Source organism: Equus przewalskii, chromosome 1 (assembly GCF_037783145.1).
Source record: "Equus przewalskii isolate Varuska chromosome 1, EquPr2, whole genome shotgun sequence".
Lineage (NCBI taxonomy): Eukaryota > Metazoa > Chordata > Mammalia > Perissodactyla > Equidae > Equus > Equus przewalskii.
The window spans coordinates 121,511,193-121,525,897 of NC_091831.1; the positions used below are offsets into that span (position 1 = coordinate 121,511,193).

Here is a 14,705-nt window from a genome sequence, read left to right on the forward strand (position 1 = left end):
GGGATAGACAGACAGATTAGTGGAACAGAATACAGAGCCCAGAACAGATTGATATTTATATGGAATTTGCCACATGATGAATATAGCATTATAAATCAGTTGGGAAAGATTAGGTTCTTCATTGTGGTGCTGGTTCAATTACTGATCTGAATTGATGTGAAAATAGTTGAGAGCCATGTCTCACAGCATACATGAAAATAAATTTTATATTTATTAAAAAGATGTAAATGAGAAAAGCAAAACTTAGGCCTTTTAGAAGAAAATATAGGATAATAACTTTATGTCCTCAAGATAAGGAAGGATTTTTAAAAACTATACCAGGAGGTAATACTTACAGAGCCATTAGAACCAGATTGCCTACTTCAAATCAAAACTTTCTCACATTCTAGTTATGACTTTGGGCAAGTTACATAATCTTTTTGTGTTTTCTCATTTGTAAAATGAGGAGGAGGATGATAAAAACAGCCTGTAAGAAGGAATTGTGAGGATTAAATTAAATAATCCATGTGAAATGCTTAGAAAAATGACAGTACAAATAAACACACAATAAGAGTTAACTCCACTTGTTGTTAATGTTGTTTATTAAAAAATAAATAATTTATAACCTTTAAAGGATTGATAAATTTGACTACTAGAAATAAAATCTTCGAAAGCTGACCCCGTGGCTGAGTGGTTAAGTTCGAGTGCTCCACTTCGGCGGCCCAGGGTTTCGCCAGTTCGGATCCTGGGCGTGGACATGGCACCGCTCATCAAGCCATGCTGTGGTGGCATCCCACATGCCACAACTAGAAAGACCCACAACTGAAAATATATAACTGTGTACTGGGGGCACTTTGGGGAGAAAAAAAAATCTAAAAGAAAAAAAAAAAACCCTTAAAAAAAAAAAGAGAAAAACTTCTCTATAACAAAGGGCAATGTAAACAAAATAGAAAGATAAGCCACTGATTGGTAGGTGATGTTTGTCACACATTCAACTGAAAATTGATGAATATCCAGGATATATGAAAAACTCATTCAAACCAATTAGGAAAAGACAACTCAAAAAGGGAAAATGAATAAGCAACTTAGCCCAAATGGCAAATAAGAGTTGCTTATCCTCACTAGTAATCAGGTAAATGCAAATTAAAGTAATAAGATAGCTTTTTACACTTATAGAGGCAGAAAATCAAGTCTGACAATACTAACTTTTGGTAAGGAGGCAGAGAAATGTGAGCTCTTGTTATACTGACTGAAATAATCAGTTGGTACACCTATTTTGGAGGACATTTTGTTAATGTCTAGTAAATTTTTTTTTTTTTTTGCTTTTTCTCCCCAAATCCTCCCAGTACATAGTTGTATATTTTTTAGTTGTGGGTTCTTCTAGTTGTGGCACGTGGGACTGACTCAGTGTGGCCTGACGAGTGGTACCATGCCTGTGCCCAGGATCTGAACCAGTGAAACCCTGGGTCGCTGAATTGGAGTGCGTGAACTTAACTACTTGGCCACAGGGCCAGCTCGGCCCCATCTAGTAAATTTGAAGAGGCTTAAAGCCCAGCAATTCCCCTCCTAGGTGTAAAGCTCAGAGAAATTCTAGCAAAGGCACCTGAAGAGACATGTGTTAGAATTACGGCATTGTTTTAATAGTGTTCTATTGGAAACATTCTAGGTGTTCAGTAGAAGGACAGTAGATTGATAAATTGTGGTATAATCATACAAAGGGATTTAAAAAATAAATCCTGTATTTTTTAGAGCATTTTTAGGTTCACAGCAAAATTGAGTGGAAGGTACAGAGACTTGCCATATACTCCCTGCCGGCCCCCACCACATGCATAGCCACCCCTGTTATCAACATCCCCCACCAGAGTGTTACGATTAATGAATCTACATACAATGACATATTATAAGTTAATGAACTTTCCATACATCACCATTTATACATAGAAAAGACAATATTAAGTTAAAGTGAGATGCAGACTATTAAATATAGTATGATACCATTTTTTTTAAAGCTTGCAAAACTGAAACTGTACTATATATAGTTTAGGGAGACCCACATATATAATAAAAATATAAAAACATGTATGGGAATAATACCAGCCTCAGGATAGTGATTACCTCTGCAGAGCAATGGAAGAAGCTTTAACTATATCTCTGATATTTTTTATTTGATTTTAAAATGATCTGGGGGAATTATAGCAGTTTTCAAACTTGTTGAATTTGGATGATAGATATATGGCTGCTTTTTATATGTTCTGTAATATTCTCTGTGTTTAAAACGTCGTCTAGGAAAAAGATGAAAAACAAAGTTTCTTCATTAGAGGACTTTGACAAATATGTAATAGTATGAGAGAGAAGTAAATGAAGGTATTTTTCTTTTTTTTTTAATAACAGCATCTTTGTATGTTAAAGGATGAAATTAGTAAAAAGGGAAAGATTGCTAACTCATGACGGTGGTTTTTCGATGGGGCAGGTTACTGATGGAGATGATAAGAAATGGGTTTTATTAGCCCTGGAAAGGATGTGGGACATATTTTCTCTCTTGACAGGAATGGAAGAACAGAGATGAGATGAAAATAGGAATACATTTTGAGTTGGAGAAGTCATTTAAAGGAAGTTACTATTTTCTCAGTGAGGTATAAAAGTTGAAATCATTCTTCTAGAGGTGTGGTATGTGAGGTTTGAGAAGATTCGAAGAATATGCAGAATACTGTAAGGAATGAAATAAGGTTAGATAAAAAGGTGGGATTGAAGGACAAGGGAAGGTTGAATAAAATTTATGATGGTGCCTAGTTTATGATTTTGTCAGCTTTGTTCAGCAAGCCGGGGGCAGGATCTTTTTGTTGCCTCCCTTACCTCTTCACCTTGGGGAAAGTGGAGAGTGAGAGCCAGAAGTCCTTGAAAATATGTCTGTTCTTTGGCAGGTTTCTCTCATTGTTATCTTAGTTATAACTTCAACTAGTTTAATTTCTGTTTATCTGATCTCATCTTCTTACTGTTTTTAATTTCACAAAATTTTTACTCCATTGGTGGCATTCTTTCTTGATTTTTTTAAGTATGAGAGCTTTTGGGTCCAGGGTGATTAGATTTGTGTGTTTATTCTGTCCATCTTAATCCAGTCTTCACTGAGGCTCTTTAAATATAAAAAAAGAACTTGATTATGATCCCAAGTACTTTTAGAAACATTTGAGATAGTAGGGGGCAAAATAAATTCTTTGTACTCTTTGGATTTTGAATTGTTAATAAAACATTGAAAAAATTTTTTGGTAAGTTGCTATTTTAGAAGGTTTTCAGATCTGCACAATAAAATGTAATGCTACGTGGTCTCAATGAGACTGTTTTCAAGACTGTTCCTATACTGAGAGAAGAGTTAGGATTTTGTGTTCTAAAAGATGTAATCAACATGATTGTTAAGCCTGCCTTTCTTGAGCATCGGAAAGCAATGATTGTCTAATATGACTTCTAAATGTTTCACATCTTTTATATTACAGTTCTTTTGCCACGAAAATGGTTTGCACAGTCTTGAACACGTACTATCCATGCTGATGGGACAGGATCCAATATGAATATAAATGATGGAGGAAGACGACGCTTTGAGGATAATGAACATACATTACGTATATATCCTGGGACAATTTCAGAAGGGACAATCTACTGTCCAATTCCTGCCAGAAAAAACTCCACAGCTGCTGAGGTGATTGAATCTCTCATAAACAGGCTTAATCTTGACAAAACAAAATGTTACGTACTAGCAGAAGTAAAGGAATTTGGTGGAGAAGAATGGATACTCAATCCAACAGACTGTCCAGTTCAGCGAATGATGTTGTGGCCCCGAATGGCTCTGGAAAATCGCCTGAGTGGAGAGGACTACCGCTTTCTTCTGAGAGAAAAAAACCTTGATGGATCAATCCATTATGGTAGTCTTCAGTCATGGCTCCGGGTAACAGAAGAACGTCGCAGGATGATGGAACGGGGTTTTCTTCCACAGCCTCAACAGAAAGACTTTGATGATTTATGTAGTTTACCTGATTTGAATGAGAAAACTCTCTTAGAAAATCTACGAAATCGCTTTAAGCATGAAAAAATTTATACGTATGTTGGCAGTATTCTAATAGTTATTAACCCATTCAAATTTCTTCCTATTTATAACCCCAAATATGTCAAAATGTATGATAACCACCAACTGGGAAAACTTGAGCCGCACATTTATGCTGTGGCTGATGTAGCTTATCATGCTATGCTTCAGCGCAAAAAGAATCAGTGTATTGTGATTTCTGGAGAGAGTGGTTCCGGGAAGACTCAAAGCACAAACTTTCTTATTCATCACCTTACTGCTCTCAGTCAGAAAGGATTTGCCAGTGGTGTAGAACAGATTATTCTTGGAGCTGGACCAGTACTTGAGGTAAGTGTGTAGAAATAGTTTTCTTACTCTTAAACATATCTTAAAAAATTAAAATTTGGTAGATGTGAGAAAATGAAACTCAACAGAGGTATAGGCATCATTTTTAGTTATCAAGGAAAACCAGAAGATGGGAAAGCAGAAAAGGCAATGTGGAAGATTGAGTGTGACAGTGGCAATATTTTTTTCAAAGGATGTCTTTGGGTCATAGTGATGCAAAAGAAAGATCATTGGAGTCATATGTATACCCTTGTAAAGGGGGATATACCAGGGGCAAGACTCCCAGTAACCGGGTTGTGGAAGTAGGTGGTTGGGGAAAATATTCTTGTCAGTATGTTTCTGTCTTTGCAAACTTAACATTTGTGTCTAGCGTAGAAATTCCAAGGGTTCACTTTTGAAAATGTGTAAAATATGGGAAAAATTTTTAGTTTTGTAATGTTTTAGAAGTAGTACTATCAAGGGTAACAAGGAAAGAGAATGTATTATTTTTGTTTTAGAGCTGAAAGAGAAAGGTAATATTTCTTAGTATTTTGTTTGAGAGATTTTTGTGAGGTATAATTGAGCTATAGTAAATTGCACATATTTAAAGTGTATAATTTGATAAATTTTGACCTTTATAAATACTCATTATAAACCACTACCGAAGTCGAGATACTGAACATATCTTTTATTCCAGAAGTTTCCTCATATCTCTTTGTAATCCCTCTCTCACACGCCTTCCAGCCCACTCATCTACAAGAAACCACTTAAGTGTTTTCTGTCACTATAGATTAGTTTTTTTCCCTACAATTTTGTATAAATGGAATCATATAGTATATACTCTTTTATGTTTGACTTCTCTCACTCAGTATAATTATTTTGAGATTCATCCATGTTGTGTGTGTCAATAATTCATTCCTTTTGCTAAGATAGTATCCATTGTATGGGTATACCACTCTTTGTCCATTCACCTGTTGATGGACATTTGGGTTGTTCCAGTTTGGGGCTGTTACACTTAAAGCTGTATGTAAGTCTTTGTGTAGATGTACACTTTCTTTTTTCTTGGGTAAATACCTAGCAGTGGAATTTTTTCCTAGGTGAAAAGTGTATGTTTAACTTTTTAAGAAACTCCCAAACTTTCCAAAGTGATCGTACATGCCATTTTATATTTCCACCAAGCAGTGTATAACAGTTCCATTTACTCCATATCCTTGCTAACCCTCAGTATAGTCACTCTTTTTAATTTTAGCCTTTCTAATAAGTATATGGTGGTATCTCATTGTGGTTTTAATTCTATAGTGACTAATGACGTGAACACCTTTTCACGTGTTTATTTGTCGTCATTATATCTGCTTTGGCTAAGTGTCTGTCAGAATCTGTTGCTAAACTTGTTACTGGGTTTTCTTATTGTTGCATTTTGAGAGTTCTTTGTGTATGCTGGGTGCAAATCCTTTATCACATACATATTTTGCACACATTTTCTCCCAGATTTAACCCTCTCTTAGTAATACCTTTTGAAGAGCAGAATTAAAAAATTTTCTCGAGATATAATTGATGTATAACATTGTATTAGTTTAAGGCATACAACATAATGGTTTAATATATGTTTATATTGTGAAATGATTACCACAATAAGTTTATTCAACATCCATCACTTGATAGAATTACAAATTTTTTTTCTTGAGATGAGAACTTTTAAGATTTACTGTCTCAGTAACTTTCAAATATATAATACAGTACTTTTTTTTTTTTTAAAGATTGGCACCTGAGCTGACATCTCTTGCCAGTCTTCTTTTTTTCTTCTTCTCCCCAAAGCCCCTAGTACATAGTTGTTTATTCTAGTTGTAGGTCCTTCTGGTTGTGCTATGTGGGATGCCGCCTCAGCATGGCTTACTGGGTGATGCCATGTGTGCACCCAGGATCCAAACTGGCGAAACCCTGGGCCTCCGAAGCAGAGCATGTGAACTTAACCACTTGGCCACGGAGCCGGCCCCCTATAATATAGTACTGTAGTCATCATACTGCACGTTACATCCCCAGAACTTATTTATCTTATTAACTGAAAGTTTATACCTTTTGATCACCTTCACCTGTTCCCCCCTCCTGCAACCACCAATCTTCTCTCTGTTTCTGTGAGTTCAATTTTTTTAGATTCCACATATAAGTGAGATTGTATAGTATTTATCTTTCTCTGTCTGACTTATCTCACTTAGCATAATGCCCTCAAGGTCTATCCATGTTGTCTCAAATGGCAAGATTTCCATCTTTTTTATGACTGAATAATATTCCATTTTAGATACATACCACATCGTTTTCATTTCTTCATCTGTCAACGGACACTTAGGTCTCCATATCTTAGCTATTATGAATAATGCTGCAGTGAACATGGGAGGTGCAGAAATCTCTTTGAGATAGTGATTTCATTTCCTTCAGATAGATATTCAGAGTGGAACTGCTGGATTGTATGATCTGTTTTTTAATTTTTTGAGGAACCTCCATTCTGTTTTTCATAGTGGCTGTGCCGATTTACATTCCCACCAACAGTGCACAAGCGTTCCCTTTTTTTTACATCCTTGCTAACAATTTTTTTTTTTGTCTTTTGGATGAAAGCCATTCTAGCAGGTGCGAGGTTATATCTCACTGTGGTTTTAATTTGCATCTCCCTGATGATTAGTGATGTTGAGTACCTTTCCATGCACCTCTTGGCCATCTGTAGGTCTTTTATGGAAAAATGTCTATTCAGTTCCTCTGCCCATTTTGTAATCAGGTTGTTTGTTTTTTTGCTATTGACTTGTATGAATTCTTTATATATTTTGGATGTTAACCCCTTATGAGTTATATGATTTGTAAATATTTTTTCTCATTTGTTAGGTTGCCTTTTCATTTTATTGATGATTCCTTTGCTGTGCAGAAGCTTTTTAGGTTGATGTAGTGCCACTTGTTTATTTTGCTTTTGTTGCCATTGCTTTTGGTGTCAAATCTGAAAAATCCAAGACTGATATCGTACCCCCTGAGTTTTCTTCTAGGAGTTTTATGGTTTCAGATCTTACATTCAAGACTTTAATCCATTTGAGTTGATTTTTTTTGTGTGTGGTGTAAGATAGAAGTCCAGTTTCCATCTTTTGCCTGTGACTGCCCAGTTTTCCCAGCACCATTTATTGAAAAGACTGTCCTTTCCCCATTGTGTATTCTTGGCTCCTTTGCGTCAAATAATTGACCATATATGCATGGGTTTATTTCTGGGTGCTCCATTTTTTTTCATTGATTATATGTATGTTTTCATGCTAATACCATACTGTTTTGATTACTGTTGATTTTTATTATAGTTTGAAATCAGAAGTGTGATGCCTCCAGCTTTGTTCATCTTTCTCAAGATTGCTTTGGCTATTTGGGGTCTTTTGTGGCTCCATACAAATTTTAGGATTGTTTTTTCTGTTTCTGTGAAAAATGCCATTTTGATAGGAATTGCATTAAATCTGTAGATTCCTTTGGATAGTATGGAGATTTTAACAATATTAATTCTTGCAATCCTTGAGGACAGAATATCTTTCCATATATTTGTCTTGTTCAGTTTCTTTCATTAATGTCTTATAGTTTTCACTGTATATCTTTCATCTTTTACTTCTTGGTGAAATTTCTCCCAGATTTAACCCTCTGTTAAAAGTACCTTTTGAAGGGCAGAATTTAATTTTTTTTTCTTTTTTTGTGAGGAAGATTTTTCTTCTTTTTGCTTGAGGAAGATTGCCGCTAAGCTTTACCAGTCTTTACATCTTTACCAGTCTTTCTCTGTTTTGTATGTGAGATGCCACCACAGCATGGCTTGATGACCGATGTGTATGTCCACGCCTGGGATCTGAACCTGTGAACTTTGGGCCTCTGAAGCCAAGCACATGAACTTAACCACTATGCCACTGGGCCTGCCCCAGAATTTTAAATTTTGATGAAGTTCATTTTAGCCATTTTTTTCTTTTATGAATTGTGCTTTTGGTGTCATATTTAAGAAAATTTGCCTAACCCATCGTTGCAAAGATTTTCTCCTATGTTTTTTTCCATTGCTTTTATTATTTCAGATTTTGCATTTAGGTCTGTGATACATTTTGAGTTCGTTTTTGTATATGGTGGGAGGTATAGATCAAATGTTTACCTATAAATATCCACTTTTTACAGCACCTTTTGTTGAAAGACTGTACTGTCTTCACCTTGTTGCCTTGATGTCTTTGTTAAAAAATCATCAAAAAATTATTTGTCCATATATATGTGGGCTCATTTCTGGATTCTGTCTTCTGTTTAATTGATCTGTTTGTCTGTCTTTATGGCAATGCCACATTATTTTCATTATGTAGTTTTATAATTTTGAAGTTAGGTAGTATTGACCCTCCAGTTTTGTTCTTCTTTTGCAGAGTTGTTTGGGTATTCTAAGTTCTTGGCATCTCCGTATGAATTTTAGAACTAGATTGTCAGTTTTCTTATAAAAGCTTTTTGGGACTTTGATTGGGACAGTGTTGAATCTGTAGTTCAATTTGGGGAGAATTGACGTGGTAACAATATTAAGTCATCTGACCCATAACCAAATTTATTTCTTCATTTATTAAGATCTTTAATTTCTCTCAGCAGTATTTTTTTGTTTTTAATGTACAGATCTTTCACATCTTTGGTAAGATGTATCTCAGTATTTTTTTGATTCCTTTATAAGTGGTGGTTAAAAATTTTCGTTTGTTCCTAGAGTATAAAAACAGTTGATATTGGTATATTGATTTTGTATTTTACAACCTGGCTAGATGCAAATATTAGTTCTGATAGTTTTTTTTGTGGTTTCCATTGGCTTTTCCATATAGGAAATTATGTTTGTGAATAAAAAGACAGTTTTATTTCCTTCTTTCCAATATGGAATTCTTTTTTTCCTTGCAGGTTTCACTGGCTACTCCAGTATAATGTTGAATAGAAGTGGTGAAAGCAACATCCTTGTACTGGGGGAAAGCATTCAGTCTTTAAACATTAAGTGTGATGGTAGCTGTTGGTTTTGCGTAGATACTCTTTATTAGATAGAGGCCATATCCTTTTATTCCTACCTTGTTTAGAGTTTTTGTGAGAAATGGATGTTGGATTTTGTCAGATGCTTTTTCTGTGTCTTTTGAGATGGTCATATGGTTTAAAAAATATAGTTTGTTAATATGGTGAATTATATTGATGGATTTTGGAATGGTAAACCAGCCCAGCATTCCTGGGATGAACACTGCTTGGGTCATGATGTATTATCCTTTAATGTATTGCTGGGTTTGGTTTGCTAAAGTTTTTTTTAGAATTTTTGCATCTGTGGTCATGAGAAATATTGTTTTCTTTAATATCTTTTTTTTGTTGTTGTATCAGGATAATTCTGGCCTCTTGAGAGTGAGTTGGGAAGTCTTCTCTTATATTTTTGGAAGAGTTGTGTAGAACGGGTAGTTTTTTTCTACTATCAATATTAGAATTTATTAATGAAGCAATCTGGGCCTGGTGTTTTCTTTGCAGGAAGATTTTAAACAAAGTTTCAATTTTTAGAGTAGATACAGTTATTCATGTTACCTATTTCTTCTTGAGTAAGTTATGGTACTTTTAGTGTCTTTCTAGGAAGTTGCTTAATCTAAGTTCTAAAATTTATTGGAATAGTGTTTTATTATACAAGCACCAGCTTTTGGTTTCATGGATTTTGTTGTTGTTATTTTGGTCTTTCATATTTCATTAATTTCAGCTTTGATCTTTATTATTTTTTGGCTTATATTACATTTAATTTGTTCTTTTTTTTAATTTTGTTTTAATTTCTTTTTTAAGATTTTTTTTCTCCTAATATTTTTTTTTATTGAGTTATTGATAGGTTACAATCTTGTGAAATTTCAATTGTACATTAATGTTTGTCAGTCATGTTGTAGGTGCACCACTTCACCCTTTGTGCCCACCCCCCACCCCACCTTTCCGCTGGTATCCACTAAACTGTTCTTGGTCCATAGTTTTAAATTCCTCATATGAGTGGAGTCATACACAGATTATCTTTCTCTTGCTGGCTTATTTCACTTAACATAATTCTCTCAAGGTCCATCCATGTTATTGCAAATGGAATGATTTTGTTCTGTTTTGCAGCTGAGTAGTATTCCATTGTATATATGTACCACATCTTCTTTATCCATTCGTCTGTTGATGGGCACTTAGGTTGCTTCCACGTCTTGGCTATTATAAACAGTGCTGCAATAAACATTGGGGTGCACAGGACTTTTGGGATTGCTGACTTCAGGCTCTTTGGATAAATACCCAGTAGTGGGATGGCTGGATCGTATGGTAGTTTTATTTTTAGTTTTTTGAGGAATCTCCATACTGTTTTCCATAGTGGCTGCACCAGTTTGCATTCCCACCAGCAGTGTATGAGGGTTCCTTTTTGTCCACAACCTCTCCAACATTTGTTGCTATTAGTTTTAGATATTTTTGTCATTCTAACGGGTGTAAGGTGATATCTTAGTGTAGTTTTGATTTGCATTTCCCTGATGATCAGCGATGATGAGCATCTTTTCATGTGCCTATTGGCCATCAGTATATCTTCTTTGGAGAAATGTCTGTTCATGTCTCCAGCCCATTTTTTGATTGGGTTGTTTGACGTTTTGTGATTGAGTTCCAAGAGTTCTTTATATATTAAGGATATTAAGCCTTTGTCAGATATATGACTTGCAAATATTTTTTCCCAGGTAGTGGGTTGTTTTTTTGTTTCAATCCTGTTTTCATTTGCCTTGAAAAAACTCTTTAATCTGATGAAGTCCCGTTTGTTTATTCTTTCTATTGTTTCCTTTCTCTGAGAAGGCATGGTGTCCGAAAAGATCCTTTTAATACTGATGTCAAAGAGTGTACTGCCTACGTTTTCTTCCAGAAGCCTTATGGTTTCAGGTCTCACCTTTAGGTCTTTAATCCATTTTGAGTTTATTTTGGTGAATGGTGAAAAAGAATGGTCAATTTTCATTCTTTTACATGTGGCTTTCCAGTTTTCCCAGCACCGTTTGTTGAAAAGACTTTCTTTTCTCCATTGTATGCCCTCAACTCCTTTGTCAAAGATAAGCTGTCCATAGATGTGTGGTTTTATTTCTGGGCTGTTCAATTCTGTTCCATTGATCTGTGCACCTGTTTTTGTACCAGTACCATGCTGTTTTGATTACTGTAGCTTTGTAGTATGTTTTGAAGTCAGGGATTGTGATGCCTCCCGTTTTGTTCTTTTTTCTCAGGATTGCTTTAGCAATTCGGGGTCTTTTGTTGCCCCATATGAATTTTAGGATTCTTTGTTCTAATTCTGTAAAGAATGTCATTGGGATTCTGATTGGGATGGCGTTGAATCTGTAGATTGCTTTAGGTAGAATGGACATTTTAACTCTGTTTATTCTTCCAATCCATGTACATGGAATGTCTTTCCATCTCCTTATGTCGTCATCCAATTCTCTCAGAAAGACCTTGTAATTTTCATTATATAGGTCCTTCACTTCCTTGGTTAAATTTACCCCAAGGTATTTTATTCTTTTTGTTGCGATTGTGAATGGTATTGTATTCTTGAGTTCTTTTTCTGTTGGTTCATTACTGGAGTATAGAAATGCTACTGATTTATGCAAATTGATTTTATACCCTGCAACTTTGCCGTAGTTGTTGATTACTTCTAACAGTTTTCCAATGGATTCTTTGGGGTTTTCTATATATAAGATCATGTCGTCTGCAAACAGCGAGAGTTTCACTTCTTGCCTCCCTATTTGGATTCCTTTTATTCCTTTTTCTTGCCTGATTGCTCTGGCCAGGACCTCCAGTACTATGTTAAATAAGAGTGGTGATAGAGGGCATCCTTGTCTTGTTCCTGTTTTCAGGGGGATGGGCTTCAGTTTTTGCCCATTGAGTATGATGTTGGCTATGGGTTTGTCGTATATGGCCTTTATTATGTTGAGGTAGTTTCCTTCTATGCCCATTTTGTTCAGAGTTTTTATCATAAATGGCTGTTGGATCTTGTCAAATGCCTTCTCTGAATCTATTGAGATGATCATGTGGTTTTTATTCCTCAGTTTGTTGATGTGGTGTATCACGTTGATTGATTTGCAGATGTTGAACCATCCCTGTGTCCCTGGTACGAATCCCACCTGATCCTGATGTATGATTCTTTTGATGAATTGCTGAATTCTGGTTGCCAAAATTTTGTTTAGAATTTTTGCATCTATGTTCATCAGTGATATTGGCCTGTAGTTCTCTTTTTTCGTGGTGTCCTTGTCAGGTTTTGGTATCAGCGTGATGTTGGCCTCATAGAATGTGTTAGGAAGTGTTCCATCCTCCCTAATTTTTTGGAATAGCTTGAAAAGGATAGGTATTAAATCCTCTCTGAAAGTTGGGTAGAATTCCCCAGGAAAGCCGTCTTGTCCTGGGGTTTTATTCTTTGGGATGTTTTTGATTGCTGTTTCAATCTCTTTCCTTGTGATTGGTCTGTTCAAATTGTCAGCCTCTTTTTGAGTGAGCTTTGGGAGATTGTAGGAGTCCAGGAATTTATCCATTTCCTCTAGGTTATCCATTCTGTTGGCATATAGTTTTTTGTAGTATTCTCTTATAATCTGTTGTATCTGCAGAGTCTGTTGTTATTTCTCCTCGCTCATTTCTGATTTTGTTTATTTAAGCTTTCTCCCTTTTTTTCTTTGTAAGCCTGGCTAGTGGTTTGTCAATTTTATTTATCTTCTCAAAAAACCAGCTTTTTGTCTCATTGATCCCTTCTACTGACTTTTTCGTTTCAATAGTATTTATTTCTGCTCTGATTTTTGTTATTTCTCTCCTTCTGCTGACTTTGGGCTTCATTTGTTCTTTTTTCTCTAGTTCAGTTAGTTGTGCTTTAAAGTTGCTTATTTGGGATTTTTCTTGTTTGTTAAGATGTGCCTGTATTGCGATGAATTTTCCTCTTAATACAGCTTTTGCTGTATCCCATATGAGTTGGTATGGCATGCTATCATTTTCATTTGTTTCCAGGTATTTTTTTATTTCTTCTTTAATTTCTTCAATGATCCATTGCTTGTTCAGTAGTGTGTTGTTTAGTCTCCACATCTTTGTGCCTTTCTCAGCTTTTTTCTTGTAATTAATTTCTAGCCTTATAGCACTATGATCTGAGAAGATGCTTGTTATTATTTCAATTTTTTTAAATTTGTAGAGGCTTGTCTTGTTTCCCAACATATGGTCTATCCTAGAGAATGTTCCATGTGCACTTGAGAAGAATGTGTATTCAGCTCCTTCAGGGTGGAGTGATCTATATATGTCTATTAAGTCCAATTGTTGTAGTTGTTCATTCAGCTCCACTATTTCCTTGTTGATTTTCTGTCTGGATGATCTGTCCATTGATGTGAGTGGGGTGTTGAGGTCCCCTACTATTATTGTGTTGTTTTTAACATCTTCCTTTAGGTCTGTTAATAGTTGCTTTATGAATCTTGGTGCTCCTGTGTTGGGTGCATAGATATTTATAAGCGTTATTTCTTCTTGATGAAGTGTCCCTTTGATCATTATATATTGTCCCTCTGTGTGTCTCTTTACCTGTCTTATTTTGAAATCCACTTGGTCTGATATGAGAATTGCAACACCTGCCTTTTTTTCCTTGCTATTTGCTTGAAGTATTGTCCTCCACCCCTTCACCCTGAGTCTGTGTTTGTCCTTGGGGCTGAGGTGTGTTTCCTGGAGGCAACTAATTGTTGGATCTTGTTCTTTAATCCATTTTGCCACTCTGTCTTTTTATTGGAGAGTTCAATCCGTTCACATTGAGAGTGATTATTGATGCATGTGGACTTAATGCTGTCAATCTGTCGCTCATTATCTTGTTTCCTGTGTTTCTTTTCCTGTGTGCTTTAGACTACCCATTTAATAGTGCAATTTCTTATGCTGGGTTTCTTAGATTTTTCCTTATCTATGATTTGTGACTCTGTTCTGTCCTTTATTTTAGTGTCTACCTTGAAGTTTGTATTTAGAATCTCGTGTATAATATAGTCTATTCTCTGGTGGTCTCTTACTTACTCGACCAATACTACCTTAGACCCTTTGCTCTTCCCCTCCTAAATAATTATTTTCATTTTTTATTCCAACTCGTCTTATTAATTTGTAGTTAGAGTGCTAAGATCGTCCTTGTTTTGGTAGTTTCCTTATTTTTACCCTAATGCTATAGTTGAATATTTGCTATCCTGTTCTGTTTCTATCCATTGGTCTCCCTAGTCTGTGGATTGTGTCCCCTTTCTCCCTTTTTTCTTTTTTCAAGTATGAGAGCCTTCTTGAGGATTTCTTGTAATGGAGGGCTTTTAGTTACAAATTCCTTTAACTTTTGTCTGTCTGGAAAAGATTTAAT

General features: G+C 35.5%; 1 protein-coding gene across 36 annotated transcripts in view; it reads left to right on the forward strand.

Annotated features, from left to right (window-relative positions):
• The window catches only part of MYO9A (myosin IXA), a 290,205-nt gene that overhangs the window by 44,037 nt on the left and 231,463 nt on the right, over positions 1-14,705 (forward strand). For all 36 annotated transcript variants that reach the window (XR_011527256.1, XR_011527254.1, XM_070576153.1 and 33 more), the window contains one exon: positions 3,468-4,378. Coding sequence is in view for 34 of the 36 variants with exons in the window: in XM_070576153.1 (XP_070432254.1) it covers positions 3,539-4,378 (840 nt within the window). In the remaining 2 variants the exon portion in view is untranslated. The remainder of the gene's footprint in view (positions 1-3,467; positions 4,379-14,705) is intronic.